Source organism: Culex quinquefasciatus, chromosome 2 (assembly GCF_015732765.1).
Source record: "Culex quinquefasciatus strain JHB chromosome 2, VPISU_Cqui_1.0_pri_paternal, whole genome shotgun sequence".
NCBI lineage: Eukaryota > Metazoa > Arthropoda > Insecta > Diptera > Culicidae > Culex > Culex quinquefasciatus.
In genome coordinates, this window is record NC_051862.1 from 7,751,333 (window position 1) to 7,765,515 (window position 14,183).

Below are 14,183 nucleotides of genomic sequence, written 5' to 3' on the forward strand. Positions count from 1 at the left end.
CCAACGTACTCCAAAAAATGTCCAGTAGAATTTGGCGTTAACTGCGAGTTTAGTGCTTCTACGACGATTAAAAAAAGATTTTTGAGGTATTGACGGCAAATAAACAAAAAACATTTTTACAGCTTTACAGAAACCTATTTTTAAAACTCGAGTCTTTTACATTTAATGTGATGACGAGGGAAATCCGAATTTTAATCCCATTTAATGTTTTTCACACACAAACGAATGAGAGCGCAACGCATCGCTCACTTACACAGTCAGTTGACTCTCATGAGTGCGTTCAAATGATTGCTGTCATCACGCAGCACCGCACATGCAAGAAAGAGAGAAAACAAGAGAGAATGAGCTCGGCATTCGTTCGTTGCAACTTCGTGTGTTCGATTCGTCTGAACGTCATAATTCTAAAATCATCACACCACACTGTCTTTTTTTACCGAATTCAGTAGTTAGGAAATCGGTATAGTTAAGATCTGTCAAAAGTTAAAATCTGTAAACCATTTATCAAAATCTTCAAAATGAACAAATTTAACTGAAAATTGGTCGTACGATGAATAATGATTTTTTTCACCAAATTTCGGCAAGATTTTGCCGATTCCGGTTGTTTTCAGTTTATTCAGAAATATTTCGGTAAAATAGTTTATGTTTGCAGGGAAAGTTGTTCTCAAAATTAAAATTTCACCCATTTTTTTACCAAGAGATAATGAAGAAAGTTTATTAATCTTTTATACCTTCACAGAATGGGCTTGCAATGACACATTTTTGTTTGCTGCTTGCATTCTATTGTTTCTCACTGTACTATTTCGTATGTATGCGTGTAAAGAATTTCCATTTTTTACTCTTCTGTCGTTTGATGAACATTGATCTAGTAGAGATTCTTAAACACATATAGATATCAAGACTGAAAAACTAGTAAAAGATAGTTTGACTTGTTTAAAGGCTACTATTAAAAGAAAACGAAAAAAAACATCAATCACTAAAGCAGATATCATACAGGTTGTTCAATCAGTTCCGATTGTTATGAAAGTAACCGAAAATTATTTCTTGTTTTTTTTTTATTTAATTATTTCGACCAATTCTTAACATCTATCGTCAAAAAATACTCGATATCCATCAGACCAGATGATGATTGCGACCTAATTCGATAACAACGCTTTGCAGTGATGGCGATTTAATGGTCTTTTTTGAAGAAAAATAAGTTGTTTTTTCAGAAGTAAATTTAGGAATTCATAGAGATCTGTAGCGATGGTAAACAGGATGGATTTCATTTTGTTTTTTTTTTTCGAAAGAACCGCAGTTTTTCTTCTACAGATTTTGTCTTATTTGTTTGTATTTCTTGTATCGATTAAGAGCACTTTCCATCCGTTCGTGTTTTTTTGTTTGTTTTTGTTTCATCCTACATTTTTTCCTGCAATCTTTTTCGTTTCTTTTAGTCTCAGTGCAATTTAATGATACTCCTACAAGAGTTTTTTTCTTTAGGATTTTTTCTCAGACTTTTAGTGTAACACTTTTTTTTTGTTTCCCTCCAATAATGGGTCTTCTTTTTTTCAAACTTAGTGCATTTTACAATACTGCAACGAAAGAGAGAGGGAGTGAGCAGCAATAGAGCGAAAAAAATTCTCTCTGGCGAAATAATCTTTTCGATTCTCTCTCAATTTGCGTCAAGACGTTTTGCTCTCTCGCTCTCTCTCTTTTTCTCGTTACAGACTTTTTTTTTGAACAGTTATTTCGTTTTACAATTCAGCAGTGCACTGGATAAAATCTAGAATTGTTTTCTTGGATACTTTTTTTCAAAATATATTCTAGATTTTTTTTTTTCGTTTGTTTTCTAAATATATTTTGCATTTTCAATGTTCTTACGACTTTTTTTGGCAATGCTAGATAGCCAATAAGCAACCAATTTTTTGAAATGCCTTTTTTTATATTTTCAATTTTGAATTTCTAAGACCATTATTTTCCAATAAGATATTTCCTCGTTTAAGGTTGCTTTTTAACGCTTTTTGTCTTTTCTCTAATGTATTGCAACTTTTGTTAAATGCCGTTGTTTTACTGTTTATCAACTTGTGAAAAATGTGAACTGAAAGATTTTCAAAAAGTTTGAAATAATAAAAAAAATCACTGAGATTAGATTATAAAACATAATTAGTGGTTTCCAAGAAGATTCAAACTCGTTCCCTTTGAATCGCTAGTCTGACACCTTAACCCAACACCACGCTGGGTTGTTTCCGGAACGGCGCAAAAAATTAACGACCACCAATTTCTCAAATTATTCAGTTTAGAGCTCAGACATTGGAATTTTTAAAACATTTTTTTTTATGTTGCAATCAATCAACACAAAGTGCACATTTTTTTTTGTTTGTTTATTTATCAACTTTTTCAATGTTTCAGATACAGATTTTTTTCAGGGGGAAATCCGCTCAATAGTTTGTCTTAGTTGAGCAACTCTCTTTTTTCTTTCTCTCTCATCTTAATACTATCGTTTATGAGAAATTTTCAACAAAAAAAAGTTAAGTTTTTATCTTAGTTTCGCAAGCATTGTTTTTGTCTGTAACTGTCCTCGTGTTGAGTTTGAGGTTATGTTCACTTTGAGATTCAAAATTAGGAAATAATCAGCGTGATAATCAAAGATTCTGTTCAGTTTATAGTAAGACTTGTTGTTAGTGTAGTTTAGTGTAGTGTAGTTTTTTGGTCTAGAATGAAAAACACTTCCGTCCCGCTCTCTCCCGCTCTTACCTCGCCACCCCCTTCTTACAGCGTGTGGTAGTTCCGCTCGGTGCGGGCCTTGTAGAACTTCCAGAGAACGAGCGCGATCGCGAGCGAGCCGTACGCGAGGATCATTCCGCCGACGAAGGAGTACCCGTCGAATCGCTTGCAGTGCGGAACCGGTCCGGGGGCGGGCGCTGGAGTGGTGGTCGTTACCGGAGATGGGGATGGGGAGGGGGGAGCGGCCGTTGTGGTGGTCGTGTTGTCCGGAACTGGGGTTGGCGACGGAGCAGGTGTTGGGGCTGTCGTTGTGGTTGTGTTGTTGTCCGGAACTGGCGTGGGTTTCACCGTTGTGGAGGTTGTTGTTGTTGTCGACGGCGTTGTGGTGGTAGTGTTGTTATCCGGGGTCGGCTTGAGGGTGGTCGTGGTTGTGGTGTTGTCAGGGGCGACCTGGGGATCGATGGGATTTCATGAATTAGTTGACGCTTTTTGCTTGAAGTTTGACAAACTTACCGTTGTAGTGTTCTTATCGTCAATTACAGCGGGAGTTGTTGATGTTGGATCAGAGGATACTGAAATAATAAAGAAGATTAGTAAGGAATAGCCATTAGTTAGAAATCGACATTATTTAAGGCTCATAACAAAAATAAAAATAGCAAGATAACAATGTACTAAATTTGACTTCCCGCGTAGATCCAGATTTGTGTTTGTGCTTGAGCTGAACACTCCGTGCTCAAATTTGACCCATTTCAACGAATCATCCCTGCGGTAAACTCTACGCAGTAGGCCTGGCCGCTTTCACGTTTGTGATGTTTCAACACATTTTAATGCAATGGACCATTACAAATGTTAATAAATGACAAGAAGAAGGCTGAACTAATGCCTTCTCCAGGATCCCGTCGAAATATTGGCTGCGCTAGGGTTTGATTATTTTTTATTTGAAGAATCTAGTTTTTCTACAATTTTCTAAGCATTGACGTAATTTTTATTCAAATATTTTCATAAGTGAGATTCTCATAATCAAACAAATAAAAATCATGAACTGATATTTTTCGTTCATACGCGTCGAGTAAAGTCAAGATGATCGAAATCCATGATAAAATATTGATTTTATGAAATGCAAAAATACGTTTTTCGTACATTTTTAAACCATGTTGGGCTAGAAGACTTTTTTCATGTCCAGGCGAGATCTTAAAAGACATCCCTTGTCAATAATATTTAATTTTTTTTCATCTATTCGTAAACAAAACTGTAAAATCTACTAGAACTATGACAAATGCGATAAACTTAGATTTATTTCTTTTAATAAATAGTTCTCGAGTCAAACTAGAAAATATGTGAATTAAAAAAAATACAAAAAAAACAAATAAAAAGGGAAACAACGCAAAACACTTACGAACGAAAAACAAAGTCAATTGTTTATCTTATATTTCTTATCTTATCTTGCTTGAAAGATCGTTCCAAGGGGACCATGGTTGATCCATCGCCAATTCGTGCTTGCCATTTCATTAGGGCACTTAACTTTTTTAGGCTAAAGTGTGTTCCTTTCACACCTTATATATACTGTCATTTGAGGGAAAGGGATATACTATTGTTTACAAAAGTTATGTGCCCTTTTTAAATGTTAGGCTCCAATTGTTGTACATTTTGTTTTTGCATAAATTAAAAAAAGGACTTAAAGTGTGTAAAAAACAAAAAAAATATAACCTTTAGGCATTAAGACCCTAATCTAGGGACTCTACCTTAATCAAGGTTGTTAACGATAAAATTATCGAGGCTCGATAACGATAATGATAATGATAATTCTATCAATCGTTATCGTTATTTCCTTAATTCTGTCGCCGATATTTTTTTAAATCTTTCTAAAATCGACTTAACACGACCATATCATGTTAATTTTTCAATGCTTTCACCATGTATATATATTTTTTAAATGTAATACTCAAAATTGTTCATAAAATACCTTCTTTTTTCGAATATACTCGAATTTCCAAAAATTATATGCTTTTGAGTTTTTTTCGTTGAAGCTTTTTTGAAAATTTTTTTTTTTACAAAAAACCTTATTTTTCAAAAATACTCCAATTTAAAAAAAATATAATTTTAGTTTTTAACAAAAAAAAGTCTGATGAATTGAAACGCATACAAAATTTCGCTTCATTTGATACCAATATTCCAAACATTGAAAATTTGATTATTTTCGAAAAAAAAACGGTATTTAGTGAAAATTTAAAAAATAATATATATAAAAAAGTGAAAAAGCATGCAAAATTTCGCTTCGTTTGATACCCATATTACATATTATCAAAATTTTAGTACTATCGAAAAAATACGGCATTTTTTGAACATTTTTAATATTTATATTTTGAAGCTAACTACATTTTCATAAAACTTACACAGCAAAAAAAAAGTTTAATTTTGGAATGTTGAAAATTTGTTAGGTTGAATATTATCTTTTTTTTGGGGATAATATTACCTTAAAAATGTGGACATGATGAATATTCACCAGAAACGGATTAAAATTCTTGATTTTCCGATGTAATATTATACATTTTTTGACACAATTGTTGACCCTGATGTTTGGATAAAGCAAAACATTTTTCTAATCAAACTACAATTCAAATCAAAAAAAAATAAAGTGAAACTGATAAAAAAAAATCACAATTTATTTACCCAGATTTTGTAAAAAACACTTCAACTTTCGAGTTTTTTTTTTCAAATAGGTCCTATAAACATATAAAACACAATAGCTTATAAGTCTTTTTTTTAAAAAAAAAAAGAACTCTGGACTTGTAGAACAATTTTATGATTATTAAAAATATCCTATTTGAGTTCCTTTAGTCAAATTAAAATGGTTGGTCGCCTATTACATTACCAAATGCATTTTATCAATATTTGGCTGCCATGTTTGATTTGAAATTTTTAAATTAGTTTAGAGTAGTTTAAGCTCAACAATAAAAGATAAGACAACGAAAAAAAAAACTTTGTTCTATTATCCGAAGTGAATTTTTCCTTCGGTTAATCGGGTCAGGACTGTATTCTGAATAGTTCGGATAATCGAAACTTCGGATAATCGAATCACAAAAAAATATTTTTTTTTTGCTGTCTTATTTTTGATTGTTGAGCTTTAGTATGACCCTTAAACTAACTCTAAAGTGTTTTAAAATTTTTAAATCCAAGATGCTAGCAATGATGAAATATCGAAAAAATGCATTTTTTTAATTTTACAGGCCATTCAAATTTGTCTAAAATGGGGTCGCAGAACTCGGATTTGATGTTTGAAGTAAAAAAAATAAAACAAATCGAAAAAAATATATTTTTGTTCATGATTCGATTATAGAAAGTCCCATACAAACTTCGAATGATCGAGTCTGGACTGTATTCTGAGTAGTTTACAGTTGATTATTCAGGGTTTTACATCTAATATATATATATTTTTAGGTATTTTTAGTCCTTCATTTCTAAGGAAAAAAAATAAAGAAGGAGGGAAAACACGTATTTAGAACTACATTTCTGAGTTTAATTTTTATTTGGGTAATTCATGGAAACAATCCAAATCGCAACCACGAGACCATCAACCTGCCTTTCAGATACTCTAAATTAGTTATTCAACCCATGCTCTTGAAGTTTCTGCTCGGAGCGGAATATTGATCCGGAGAAAGTGTGTTGGTAGTCCTCACTAAACCACGTCATTCCCACTGCAAGCATAGAATAGAGATAGGTAGAATTGCCACTTGCCGATTCCCCCTTGTAAACGTCAAGCGACACTGCCGACAGCGCCACCACTGCTCGAAACGGGGAACTTCAGTCGAAATGCGCACTGTGCACTTTGATGGAACTGCCCTGTGCATTCTGCAGGGTGCGTTTTGTTTGACAGTGACAGATGGAAAAAGGCTTGTTGACGTTCAGTTGGCAATCAAAAATGTGAAATGGTGCTTGGAAGCCGGATGAAAAGACGAGACTAGTGAAGGCGGTAGAACGTTAGGATTAGGCGCAAATTGCGGTTTAAGTTGGCTGATACACCACGACCACTTTTCTTCACTCCGAACGGCAAAATAGTCATTTCCTCTTCCGATTCTTCACTTGGTTTGACAGCGACAGCGAAATGTCAACATGACAAAACAGATGTCTTGGAGAAGTGAAAACGGGTGTCAACTTATTTGGCATAATCTTGAAATTTAGAAAAAAAAGATGCTGATGCGAAAAAAAATCATTTAATCTTATTTAAAACAAAATATCCTAGTTAAGGGATGCACTTATCTTGAATTTTCATAATTGTTTTGATTTGTTTTCCATGTTTTTTTTTAAATCATTTTACATTTTAATGAATAATATATATGTGCCAACCAGTTCTCCACATTCTTGACAGTATTATGCGCAGGGTGTTGTAGTTCCCCGTTTCGCCGCTGGCATCAGTTAGGCAGCACAGTTTTGTCCCCCGGTCGGTAAATGAGTGGCAATTCTATCTTTCTCTATTCTATGCTGCAAGTCAACGCGTCACTTTGGTTGGTTAGCCTCCTTGAACCACCCACAAACTTCCCGTTAGTGTTCGATTCCAGGAATCGCCATCACTCATCCCGTCCACTACACACTCAACCACCTCGTATAGTGGGACGGGGAAGGGGGTGCTCTTATCAGGTTTATTTCCAATGTCATCACATTCTGAAAAAAAAAAAGCCGGCCCTTGTCCAACTCTATTTCTCTCATTCAATGTGTGCACCAGTTGGAAAACAACAATCTTGCCAACTATTACGTGCATTTAGTGCGCCCCCCCCCTCTCTCTCTCCCTCTCTAAAGTGCAAACCAAAGCGAAATAGTATCGCATCGGAAAGTGATAAATCAGCTCAAACAGCACAACATGAAAACTATCGAACGAGCGAACTAATACAACGAACGCTGCAAATCAGCCAGCAAAGAGACGAGTCGGTGTAGTCGTCGTCGTCGCAGAATTGATAAAGTGGCAAATAAAGAATCTCTTTGCAGCCAGTAGTGTGTAAATTGCGCGAGTACACACGGTTATGCGTGGCGCTTGGTGACCTTTCACGGGTGAAATTCACGGTCACGGCGGCAAAAGATTAATCTCTCAGTTTATCTGTCTGTTTTTTTTTAAATTAAATATGTCTTTATTGAACTTTCTTATAATAATTACATTTCATTTACATTCTAAGTGGTATGGCTACATGCTCTTCATCTTTGTTATATTTTTCGTTTTCTTATTAACTGTTCACATTCATTTATTTACTTCAAATTGTTTTACATTTTTGCATTGAATCGAATACATTTGGATAAAAAAGAAAAAAAAATCACTTTAACAACTAATCCTAACTTAAAACTAAAAAAGTAAATTCATTGAAATATTCAAAATCACTAGAACGAGTAAACTACGAACTGTATTTTAAGATGAATGCTCCAAGAGTTCTTACTTGTTCTTGGCGAGTTTTGCAACCACGCAGTGTTGTTGTCATCTCGATGAAAATGTTCAAAAGTTCTTGTGTTGAAAACAGGTCACTACTGCCTTCATCCGTTGATGCTGGTTGGTTTTCCCTCGGTTGCTGACTGAAGCCTGGAGGTGTTGTATTCTCTGCAACTTTTTGCCGCTGATTCAACGGCAATGGCTGCAGATTTGGAACCACTCGAACAGATCCCGCTCCAGGTGACGCCAAAGCAGGAAAATCCACGTCCGTGTAAGTTGGTGGTGTTTTGCGACGATTTGGTTGGTGCCTCGTCGTCGCTTGCTGCCGAATTTTCACAAACTCAGCTCGTTTTGGGCAGCTTCGATTCTTGGTCGAATGGTCGCCGCCGCAATTGAAGCATTTAGCTTCGATGTTCTCGTTGATTGTTTCGCAAGCTTGAGTTTTGTGCTCACCTCCGCAGGTTGCACAACGACTCTTGATGAAACAGTTCCTTCCACCATGTCCAAACTGCAAGCAGTTCGAACACTGCGTCACGTCACGGTGCACTGGACGATAACGTTCCCAAGTCACGATGATGTTGAAAATTGCCCGAACTGCTTTCAGCTCAGACGGCGATGTCGATCCTTTCTCGAGATGAACCAGGTACAGTTGATCACGATACTTGATGTCCTTGTTGTGTCTCGTCATCTTGAAGACTTCGATCACGTTCAACTTAAGAGTTTTGAGCTCTTCTTTCAGCACACTCACATCCATGTCGTACAGGCCTCGGAGGACCTGTTTCATGGGGCGTTTACCTGGATCGTCATGGCTGTAGTATTCAATCTTGGTGTTGTTCAGGAAATCCCGGACGTAGTTGTAATCCTTTCTGGTAGGTAGCAGAATTTTGAGTCCATCAGCACACAAGCGAATGGAAGCTCGTAAAGCACCAGATTTGATAAACCCGGTCAGCCACTTTCGCACCGAATCCGATGACGATGTTTTCACAAAAATGGGTGGCAACTTTTCCCGTCGTTCAAATTCTTCCTTCTCGCTCACGTCCACAGGAGAGTAGCGAACTGGTTTCCAGACGAATTTTGAGCGTCCTTGCTCAAACTGCCTGGCTTTGCAGGTAGCGCTTCGGCATTCTTTAGCTTCTTCAAATCTGCCGATCCTGCTGGTGAGGACCGCCTCTTTTTCTTGCCGTGAGGCATTTTTGCACTTTTTAAGCACTTTTTTGGTTTGTGAGGGACGCACGTCTGACTCGCTTCTCTGCTGATCGCAGACTATTATCTGTCTGTTTCATTTGCTCCAGTTAGTATTCTTGCTCTCTGGAGCAAAGAGAGCAAAGCAAAGATAACGCAAGAAATTGAAAAAAAAATTCTCTTTTTCTCACTGTCTTGCCCTGCGATCAGTTATTTTTAAATTATTGTAACTCAGAGATGTTTTGAGCAAACAAAACCAGATTTAAATAAAAATTGATTTAAATGTTGAGCATATATATTTAAATAATCTCAAAAATAACAAAAAAAATTTTTGAAAAAATATTCAGGGATACAGAAAGCTCAAAACTAAATATTACTACCAAATTCATCGCTCTTTGTTGCGTTGGGTTCGTATAAGTCCAAGGAAGATTCTTCTCTGAAAAAGCAAACAAGTTAAAAACGTCAAAACACGAAAAAAGACAAGACGTAGTTTGTCGGGTTTAGCTTGTAAAGTATACAAGATTTTGTGATAGTTTTTGCTTCAAACATTAAAAAAAATCGGCCTAAAATTTTAAATACTGTGTTTTTTTTTAGTTTTTTTGTCACTTTTTTCCTCTATTTTGACCCAGAGTCGAGGGATAAAAACTTTAAATAAAATTGTACCAGCCTCAAAAGTATTTAAAAAAGGGTAGGATTTTTTTTTAGCTTTTTTAGTGGTTTGCTGTTACATTCTAAACGTTTTTTGTTGACATAACGCATTTTAAAGCTAAGCTTATGTGCTCAATTTGGCAATAACTCAAAAGTGACTTCCCCATACTACGTCTTATGAAAAATGTTATTAATTTTAATTATTTAATTTGTAATAACATAAGACAGGGTTGCCATACCGTCAATATTTATCAATGAGATTTTTTAAAACTTTCCGTGACATCGTGACTAATCAACCAACCCTTTATCACAAGCCAACATGGTGCTCACTTCGCTTACCCCCTTCGGTGGCGAAATTGCGTTTCTAAAGCTGAAAAGATTTGCATATGTTGCTGGCTGCTGCACACAATACCACCATCAAAATAATAATATGTGTGTCAAGTTTGTGTGCGGGAAGAAAGTTCCCCGGGAGATGATTCATCGCGGCTCCTTCCTGCCTTGAATCTCTACGAAAAGAAAAAAACCCACGATGCCCACTTTACCCTTGACACAATGCCCCACTTTCCTACTTCCTACCACCTACGACTCTGATCCCTCAGCTGACAGCTGACAAAGGTAAACAAAAACAAGTGATAAACAATGGATTAAGGGGGGACACTAACCTGCCGCCGCCGCTTGGTCGGTTCCCCACGCCACGGTGGCCATCATCAGGCAGGACACGCCAACGACCAGCGCAAACCTCGACGGAGTCATCGTTGCTTTTGCTCCAAGATCGGATAACTTCCTTTTATCACCTCGTCCTTCTCTCCACTCTTCCTCCTAGTTTGGCTCTGCCTTCAGCAGTAAAAAAAAACGATGATGGTCGGGCAGTCGCCGGAAATCGATCGATCGATTGCAGTAGGCCTAATTCCCCCTGGATTTCTTTTGTTCTATGCCGTGTTGACGCGTATGGTCTAAACGGACTGGGACCAGATGTGAGAGGCTCGTAATTGATTGTTAATTACGACGACGGCGATGATGACGACGGTGACGAGAGGCCAGGGTTCTTTTGCGTGTAGCACTCTTATTTCTTCCTCGATTTGACTCCCGCACACGAATGACGGCGAGTTTTGTGTCGTTCTTTTTTGTTCTGCCTATTCTGCCTGCCTTGCTGCACTGTACCTGGCAGTGTTGGCAAGCGACCGGTTGTTACAGGTTGTTAATCAGTTATAGAGTCGAAACTGGTTACCTAAACTAAGTTTTTAGACAGTTATATTGATTTTAAAACCATTAACATTCTTAAAACTCTTTCGGTACATGAATAGGTTTACCTATTTTATGAATACATAGAAAACTTCATTCAAAAGCCGATATAAAGCATTGCTCGCTTAAAATGTAATATGTTTGGCATCACTTCTGAGTATTATCTTCTGTCACATTTGTCGGTACTGCAGATGTGAAATAACTGTGAAGTCGTTGCTGAAGGGCACAAACAGTTAAAAACCACGTTTGTTGCATACAGAACAGCGATTTTCTATTTGAGTTTTTAAATGTTTCGTTTTGTTCAGATAGAATCTGAGCAAATTTTATAAAAAATACACGTGAAGATGAATCCAAATGTCAAAATAAATAGAGTCATTTGGTTTTGTTGAGTGTCTGCATTTGCACTATGCAACTGGTCACCGTACTGTTTCACCTTAACTGTTCTATGGCACTTCATTTACCAAAATTTGACTACAGAGTTAATTTGTTAATTCGAATTTCGCTAATTTGAATGCTCACCAATTCGAACGTTTTCGAATTAAAAAGCACTCAATCGTCAAAACCAGTTGTCATTCTGATGTTTGCACCATTGTTCGGCAATTTCAGTACACGTGGTTTCATGCTCTATACTGCCCATGATCGCATAAATGTCCCATATGCATTTTCATCGATTTCGAGTTATTGATACAGTTTGGTTCAAAATTGTGTGCTCTTTCAAAAGAGCCTATAACATCCAGTACTTTGTTCTAGAAATCAGGAGGAAATACAGTTTTTTCGTGAAAACTTAACACGTAGCCTTATGTATGGGACAAACTTCAAATGCGTTTTTCTCAGCTTGCTGTTTTTGCATATGGGACATTTATGTGAACATGGGCAGTATAGCTGTCAGTCGATTCAATTAGCGAATTCGGATTCGCTCATGCGAATGCAACTCCATTCGAATTAACGAATCCGCTCTGTAATTGACTAATCAATCAATTTTAACTAAAATGTATGGCTGCGATCAAACGTCATTTGCATGGAAACGTGTATTTATGTTTGGTTTTAATTAATTCCACTATGAAATCCCAACAAACCTGCACAGATAATTTAACTAAAGATTAATTTGAATTTTCTCATTTTGATTGAAATTAAACTTTGTCTGTGTCAAAAGAAGCCTTTTTGCATCATTGTTTTTTCTATTCAATGCTCCTTACAATTTGCGGGTTGGTGACACAAAATGGGCAACAAATGTGGATATTCGAATCGATTTGTTGTCTTCGGCAAAATTGTACATTATGGTTGAGACTTTTCTGAAAAAATAGGTACATGAAAAAAAATCTCGATTTTTTTCGGCTTTTTATTTCTAAAAGTTGAATTCCCAAAATATTTTTTTTTTTATATGACACTAAAAATGCACCTTTTACGCTAGAGTTTAAGATGGTGCTTAATCTTAAAAACTGTCAAACCAAATTTCTAAATTCATTTTAAGATTTAAAATCATATTAGCAATAGAAATTTTTTTCTTCGAGTTTTTAACAAAGGGCATCATTTTAAAGTAGCACCGGTGAAATTTTTCAAAAAATGTTTTTTTGCTGTTTAAAAATATTTTACGATAGAAAATCACTAATGCGAAAATATTTTTGAAGAGTTGAGAATATTTTTAACAATTCCATGTTTATGACTTTGTTGATTGGACTACTGGTCATTGTTATATTGCCTCTTAAAGTTTAAGTTTTGTGAAAACTGAGTTTATCTCAATGTTAAAATGTGAAAGTTTTGTCAAATTTCCTGTTCTTTTCAATAAAATGGATATCCAAATTTTAAAATCAAGAAAAACTATTCCAAATGGCAAAAAACACTTATGTTGGACGTTTTCAAATGTAGGGCTGAATTTTTAAATTACGAAATCATTTTCAGAATATTTCAAAATAAAAATTTAACATTGAAAATCGAATTAATAGTCTCCATGTAGGAAAATGGACACTGAGAAAAACTCCTTTTTCACAAAATTTTAGCTCTAACAGGCTGTATCTCAGCAATCAAAAGTACGATCAAATTGGAGGAAATCTTCTCTTTTCTTCTTTTGCGGGGGTGCTTTTCTACATAAAGTATTTCTAAATAACAAACTCTGAACATTTTTCTACAAATTTCACCTCAAAATGCCTATAATACCAGTGTGGCCACCCAAGTTAAAAAAGTCGGAAATTCGCAAAATCCACAAAAATCAAGAAAAAGTAGGGAGTTTGTGATTTTTCTGTCATAAAGTCGGAAAAAGGATTCCCAAGCAAACTTGTTTGAAAATTATTATCTTCTTTTAAATATGTTGTACAATTTTCAATACAATTGCATTCAATATGTTTTTATAACCTAACTAAAAATTTTAGGTTAATCTATTGAAGAATTAAAGAGAATTAAAAGGCTTTAAGGTTATGCCGTAGCCTTTAATTTATTTTTGAATATTTTTTTATAATAAAAAGTGGTTTTTCCACAGCTGCTGTGGAAAAAACCAATTTATAAATAGAGGTTAATTTCAACAATTATAATTGTGACCAGCGTTTCATTTTGTCATTTGTCACATTGATCAAATATTTTTTAAATATTTAGAATCACCCAACTTGAGTTTGGTAATCGTTTTTTTTTTTTTTGTAGTTAATATTTAAAAGTGGTCAACAAAAAAAAAATGAAATCATTTTTTCAAAATTGTTAGCTCGAAAGCTTTCACATAACATTAAAGAATTTATCTCTATAAAATGTTTGCATAAAATTAGAGGTGAAAAATGATTTCTTATTAAACTAGATTTACATTAAAATAAAATTGAAATCATTAAAATAATGACAACATATGCGAAACCTGAATTTTAAAATAAATTTACGTGAAACTTTGATCTATGGCCTATGGGGTAACTAATCACTTGGTCAATTTTTTGATATCTCGTGACGGAGGAGCGGTACGACCCCCTCCAATTTTGAACATTAGAAAAAGACGTCTTTTTCAATAATTTCAACAATGGTGGTGATA

The 14,183-nt window shown here is 35.3% G+C and overlaps 1 protein-coding gene across 1 annotated transcript; it reads right to left on the reverse strand.

Moving 5' to 3' along the window:
• Nucleotides 1-682: 682 nt before the first annotated feature.
• LOC6037436 (integumentary mucin C.1) lies at nucleotides 683-10,881 on the reverse strand. Its single transcript, XM_001847298.2, has 3 exons — nucleotides 10,603-10,881; nucleotides 3,214-3,272; nucleotides 683-3,150 (listed from the first exon to the last, which is right to left on the reverse strand). The coding sequence occupies exons 1-3, from the start codon at nucleotides 10,691-10,693 to the stop codon at nucleotides 2,746-2,748; spliced, it is 555 nt and encodes a 184-aa protein (XP_001847350.2). The 5' UTR covers nucleotides 10,694-10,881; the 3' UTR covers nucleotides 683-2,745.
• Between the last annotated feature and the right edge of the window lie 3,302 nt (nucleotides 10,882-14,183).

Excerpts from the sequence above, each read along its gene's own strand:
- LOC6037436 (XM_001847298.2), bottom strand. The coding sequence starts at position 10,693 with ATGACTCCGTCGAGGTTTGCGCTGGTCGTTGGCGTGTCCTGCCTGATG. Across the intron at positions 3,273-10,602 it reads CGACCAAGCGGCGGCGGCAG|TATCCTCTGATCCAACATCA; the intron begins GTTAGTGTCCCC and ends TTATTATTTCAG. Across the intron at positions 3,151-3,213 it reads ACGATAAGAACACTACAACG|GTCGCCCCTGACAACACCAC; the intron begins GTAAGTTTGTCA and ends ATCGATCCCCAG.